This window comes from Rhagoletis pomonella, unplaced genomic scaffold, assembly GCF_013731165.1.
Source record: "Rhagoletis pomonella isolate Grant_MI unplaced genomic scaffold, Rhpom_1.0 Rhpom_scaffold_00009, whole genome shotgun sequence".
Taxonomy (NCBI): domain Eukaryota; kingdom Metazoa; phylum Arthropoda; class Insecta; order Diptera; family Tephritidae; genus Rhagoletis; species Rhagoletis pomonella.
The window spans coordinates 9,178,198-9,184,009 of record NW_023458563.1 but is presented as its reverse complement, the minus strand read 5'-3'; the positions used below and the strand labels follow the sequence as shown (position 1 = coordinate 9,184,009).

The window sequence follows — 5,812 nt, the reverse complement described above, 5'->3', positions numbered from 1 at the left end:
TGGTTGGAATGTTGAATACACGATGAATATATGAAGGACTCGTGTAAGCGAAGAATTTCGGTTCACAATATCCAAAACAATTTTAGATTGAATGCAACGAAGTGCTGGAATCCGTTTCCGTTGTTCTGCGATAGGCAATTCCACGTTGATGCTAAGCTGAGGCCACGTACTGATATCATCTGCTAAAAACTGTGGTCCACTGAACAAAAATGTGCTTGGTAGCTCGGAAGCACTGCAACCGCGAGATATGATGTCCGCTGGATTGCATTTCGATGGTACATGACGCCAGATGACTAGGTCAGAAACTGACTGGAATTTCAGATACCCTATTCGCTACAAAAGAGTTTATGGTTGTGGAATGCATATTTATCCAGCGTAAAACAGTCGTAGAATCGGTCCAAAAATACGTATTGCTAATATAAGGTTCCAACTTGACCGTAATTTTTCCAGGTTTGAACTAAAAGCAATGCCGCTCACAGTTCCAGTCTTGGCAATCATAGCCCTTTCACTGGTGCAACCTTTGACTTTGCGACAAATAAACGCGACTTACATTACAAATGTTGCGGATATAAATGCAGCATCCATAAGCACGCTCGGATGCATCCGCAAACCCATGTACCTCTGCTTTGTGTGCTAATGAAGTCAGTACATACCTCCGAGTAGTGATTGAATTGATATTCGCCAAGTCTTTTCGAATGTCTGTCCAGGTGCCTTGTAGTGGTTTTAGAAGTTCATCAACCCATGCTAATCCGTGTATCCATACAGACTGCAGTAGCATTTTGCATCGTATGACAACGCGGCTTAACAATCCAAGTAAGTCGAATATTTTCGCGGTTGTAGATATAACTGATCGCTTGGTTATAAGTTCTGAAGGCTTATCCTCATATTGGAAGCAAAACGTGTCAGTAATTGGTTTCTAAAGCATGCCTAGTGCACTTGATACATCACTTCCCAGTTGAATGTTCACATCATTGGAGCACTCAAAGATATCGGTGCAATTGCTGTTCCACTTTGAAAGTTTAAGTTTGGCCTTTTTGAAATATCTGAGTGAGTTCAAGTTTTCGCTTACGAAGGTCGTCTAAACTCACTCACGGCGCAGATGTGAGCACATCATCTACGTAGAAATCCTATTCCAAAATTTCAGCTCCAATCGGGAAACTGTCGTGATAATGCTCTGCAATAGAAACCAAGCTTCGAATTGCCAAGAAAGGCGCAGATGTGGTACCGTAGGTGAACGTATTTAATTCATAATACTCTAATGGTTCCCTTGGATCGGATCTCCAGACGATGAGTTGAAATTTTCTGTCTTCAGGTTCTATCCAAAACTGACGATACATTTTACAGATATCAGCTGTTAACGCGTACTTATGTAACCGAAAAGGAAGCAATGTAGTTATGAGATCTTGCTGAATCGTCGGACAGACCATAAGAATTTCGTTTAGAGCGTAATTAGATGATGTTTTGTGAGATGCGTCAAAAACGACACGTAACTTCGTACTTTACTGCTTCGTCGCAAAACCACTTGGTGTGGTATAAAATAGTGGCTTTTCTCCATTATTCCATCGTAAATAGGAGACATACATATGTCCAAGTTAATAATAGTAATTTCTTTAGCATGGGATCTTTTTCAAAGCGACGTTGCAATGCTAAAAAGCGTCTACATGCGTTCTGAAACGAATCGCCAAGTAAAAGTTCAGATTGAGCTATTGGTAGACACACCTGAACACGTCCGTCTGGGGTAAATTTGGTATGCTGAACATAATGTGCTTCGCAGCTGGAATTTTCACGAGATTGTGTTCTTAGCTTTTGGTAATCTTCAATTTCTCAAAAGCATCGCAGCTAAAAATTGAGGTCATCTACCGAGTTACATTTTGCGAGGCAGCAACGGCTTGGAGGCATTGAGTGGCCAGCAGCAGCTTTTCCACCCACAATCCATCCGAGCGATATATTAACCAGAAAGCATCCCGAGAGCGATTTTGCCGTCCCTTAAAAGGTCGAAGAAGATATCTGTACCGAGAAGTAGATCAATTTTGTTTGGCTTGAAAAAATATGGATCGGCTAACATAATATTGGTTGGTAACTTCAAGTTTTTGGTATCCACGTACTGACTGGGTTGTCTAGACGATATGGTCTTGGACACAGTGAACTTTGTAGTCCACTCGAGCTGAGAAACGTGCGATTTGATGGTTTCTTGTACCTGGAAATTAAAGTTAGTGTTTTCGCCAGCTATGCCGGTAACTTTCTGCTTGATTCGCAATTGTTTGAGTTTTAAACGTTTCGCAGTTGCATCCGTAATAAAATTTAGTTCCGAGCCGGAATCTAGAAGCGCTCGAACTGGCTGCTAGGTACCACAAATATCTTTTATATAAACTATAGGAATAATTATGCAACGAGTTGTGAACGCTAACAACGACGTGTGGCTCTGGCTATTCCGACTGGGAGTTGACCCTGCTCGCTGCATTGACGATGAGACGGAGATCGAAATGGCGCTTCCCCTAGAGAGGGCTGCCGGTGTAGCATAGTGTGATGTTGTGCACCGCATACGCGAAAACGTGATTGTGATGAGTAATTAGCCATACCGAGGCCCTTTGATAAAAAATTTATGCATAATGATGCTTGTTTTACGAAGTCAAACCGCTGTGTCACAGACACGGTAGAAAATTTGTTACACCGATGGACGGCATGCTCAGTTGCTTGACAACACGCTCATTTTGACTTTACATTAACAAACGTTTTGGATGGTTTGGAACTGTTGTTGTTTCGTGTTTGATGGTTAGTTTCGACAATATTCGATTGTTTAGTCCAGGTTTCGAGTAACTGGCAGCGATGACTTAGAAGAGTGTAGGAATTCTCAAATGATGGGAGCTCAGCGTCTAGCTTAGTGAGAATTATGTTAATTAATAGTGCGTCCATGATATTTTTCTCAGAGCCTAATGAGAGTAAGGCTCCCTTGATTGAAGTGACATTATCGTTTAGCCCGGGCAATGTGACGTGATCACTTTTATTCATATTTGGCAAGTGATTTTATATGCGCAATGAATATAAGCGTTTTGTTATCGAAGCGTTTCTTTAATAGCTGAAGTGCACGTTGATAATTACTTTCCGTAGATTCAATTGGCTTGACCACAGCTCGCGCAGGTGCCGACAAACAGTCCATCAAGTAATTGAATTTATCAATTGTGGTCAACGAAGCGTCGTCATGCACAGCCAATTCGAAGGTGTGCATATAACGTGAATATTCTGTGTACTTGCCGTCGAATTTCGGCAAACATAGTTTGGGAAATCGATGTTTTGTGAGCTGCTGAGTGGTTGGAATTTGGAAGTAGCTTACGTGCGGCATGCTTGATCGACGTGCTTTCTGCAGAAACCCCGCTAATTTAGATTGAGTTGAAATGAACACCTCTTCTAAGTCTCCACGACCATTGTCTGTAGCGCAAATCTTTTCGATGAGTGTCTGAATGTGGCACACTTGTTTGAAATACGATTCCAAGATTTGTAGTTGACACTCCAATATTGTTAGGTCAGAAGGAGCACTTTCTTTTTCAATTTTTGACCTCAAATTAGTCATGTACAGTCGACATGGTGAAACCCAAAAATTTTATTTTAATTTAAATTTTTTTTTTTTTTTTAGTTGATGAAATGTGACTAGATTCAATCACCGAAATTTAGCAGAAGCACGCAAAAAGGTTTACGGGAAAATCACAGCAAGTGGCGTGATCACAGCAACGAGGTGTACCAGTATAGTATGTACCTTTAAACAATTGTACATATGTAACATGTGCCGATGCTATTGTCCATATGTACTATGTATTGGATAAACCGTATTTTTGTGCAAAAACAATCAGGTCACCTTTTGCTTGTTGTGCGATTATTTTGTTTAACGCAAAATGAGGGTATGCATGTACAACGATATGTATTGACTTCGCGATGCCAGTATACAAATAACCCAAACTTTGTTTTTGGGTCCTGCAACGGTCGCCTAAATGTTTAGTAGAAGTAAAAATGTTCTTAGATTAGAGTTCTGTCTCTTACCAAAGTTGGATCGCGAGTGAGTAAATTTATTTCAATAGCAATAAGTACATTGGTGAGGTGTAAATTACAGATAATGAAAACGAAGCTGCCAGATTACAAAAATATCAAAACAATTGCAAATTATAAACTATATTATCACCCCTATTGCGAGTGTCGACTGGCAGTAGATAAACGACTATTAAGCGATTATCGATGCTAGAGCTGCAAAACTATCGATATATCGAATGGTGGTTATTTTTTGCTACTATCGATGTTTTATTTTCACTACCGATGGTATCGAACAGAATTTTATCTCTGTCCCATCACTACTTCTGACAAAGGACGCGCTAATCGGTGGAAAATTTGGGTAAGCGAAATGAAAAATCCGATATTAAGTGGCAGTTTATTTATAATTTAATTGTTTTTAGACACATTGCAATTAGTGTTGGCGGTTCTATGGATAATTACCTGAGAATTTCCAATAACAAAGGTAAATAAATTATAGCATCCGCTGTATCATGTATGTATGCGGATAGTCCCAGCCCTACCGCCCAATTCTGTGTTTTCTTGATAATTTTTTTTTAAAGAAATTTTATCAAGATTTTTATCAAGTAAAAGCTTCCTTCGCATTCTGTGCCAATATTTATAAAACAAAAAGCTCTACGATTTCCACATTATTGGAATTGATTTCCACATGAGTGGAACTGATTTCATTGTCACATATGAAAAATATGAAGTTAAAAGCAAATAAGCTTTTGACTGCCGTAGCCGAGTAGGTAGAAATGTCGACTATAATTCCGTGTGTCGCAGGTTCAAATGTCGGCACATGGAGTATTTAATGGTTAGAAACAAATTTATTAATATACAAAATTTATACATTTCACATGAAATTTCAATTTGTCAATAGCATTTTCAATCTTGATAATTTATCAAGAAAAGAGCTTTTGATTTCTGTGCTAGAATACCAATTCTTGATAAATAATAAAAAATGGACAAATTATAAAGATTTTCAATTTATCAAGTGCACTGAATCGGGCTGCTAGTATGTATACTTATATGTACGTGTGTACAATGTAAGTGTTTGTGTATGATTTTAGATGCCAGAATGTTCTGGACATCAGCAGTGACCCGGAAGAGGGAAGTCCCTGTACGAACAGTTCAAGAGTTGGAAAATCGAAGGTATGGAGATATTTTGAAAAAGCAAAACGAGGTAAAACTGCCGCTATTGTGACAAAATTTACAAGACGAGTGGCAATACGTCTAACATGTTTGACCATCTAAAGCGATCGCACCCTTCATTAAAAGAATTGTCAAAGCCATCGGGAACAATAACTTCCTAATTGGATAAATCGAAGGTGTATGAAGTATCATCACAACGAAAAAAGACCTTGACAGTGCTTTGGTGAAATTTATTGCGTCAGATGTGCGACTATTTGCAATAGTAGAAGACAAAGGATTTCGCGAATTTGTGAAGGAACTCAATCCTCGTTACGAATTACCATCTCGAACGACCCTTCAAAATGTGTTTATGGCGAACATTTTGAACAAGATAACGGCAATCGTCACCGACCATGCTAAGTCAATGCTGAAAGCGTGCGAACTGTTACAAAAACGGAACCTTCCATGTTTTGCTCACTCGCTAAATTTAGTTGTGCAAGAAAGTTTAATGCTAGACAACATTCAACTCATTCTATTGAAATGCAAACGCATTGTGTCGTATTTCAAAAGCAGCACAATGGCGTACGCCAAGTTTAATATGGAATTTACATGATTCAACTTTCACAGGCGATTAGTTGAACCA

General features: G+C 39.1%; 2 protein-coding genes across 2 annotated transcripts; one reads left to right on the top strand and one right to left on the bottom strand.

Moving 5' to 3' along the window:
- Positions 1-3,001: 3,001 nt before the first annotated feature.
- On the bottom strand, positions 3,002-3,568 carry LOC118745864. The gene has a single exon (XM_036479532.1). The coding sequence runs from the start codon at positions 3,566-3,568 to the stop codon at positions 3,002-3,004; it is 567 nt and encodes a 188-aa protein (XP_036335425.1).
- A 673-nt stretch (positions 3,569-4,241) lies between these two features.
- LOC118745828 lies at positions 4,242-5,732 on the top strand. The gene is made up of 3 exons (XM_036479498.1): positions 4,242-4,378; positions 4,440-4,501; positions 5,109-5,732. Exons 1-3 carry the CDS (start codon positions 4,257-4,259, stop codon positions 5,240-5,242), a joined length of 318 nt encoding a protein of 105 aa, XP_036335391.1. The 5' UTR covers positions 4,242-4,256; the 3' UTR covers positions 5,243-5,732.
- Positions 5,733-5,812: the final 80 nt, after the last annotated feature.

Excerpts from the sequence above, each read along its gene's own strand:
- LOC118745864 (XM_036479532.1), bottom strand. The coding sequence starts at position 3,568 with ATGACTAATTTGAGGTCAAAAATTGAAAAAGAAAGTGCTCCTTCTGAC.
- LOC118745828 (XM_036479498.1), top strand. The coding sequence starts at position 4,257 with ATGGTGGTTATTTTTTGCTACTATCGATGTTTTATTTTCACTACCGAT. Across the intron at positions 4,379-4,439 it reads CTAATCGGTGGAAAATTTGG|ACACATTGCAATTAGTGTTG; the intron begins GTAAGCGAAATG and ends AATTGTTTTTAG. Across the intron at positions 4,502-5,108 it reads GAGAATTTCCAATAACAAAG|ATGCCAGAATGTTCTGGACA; the intron begins GTAAATAAATTA and ends GTATGATTTTAG.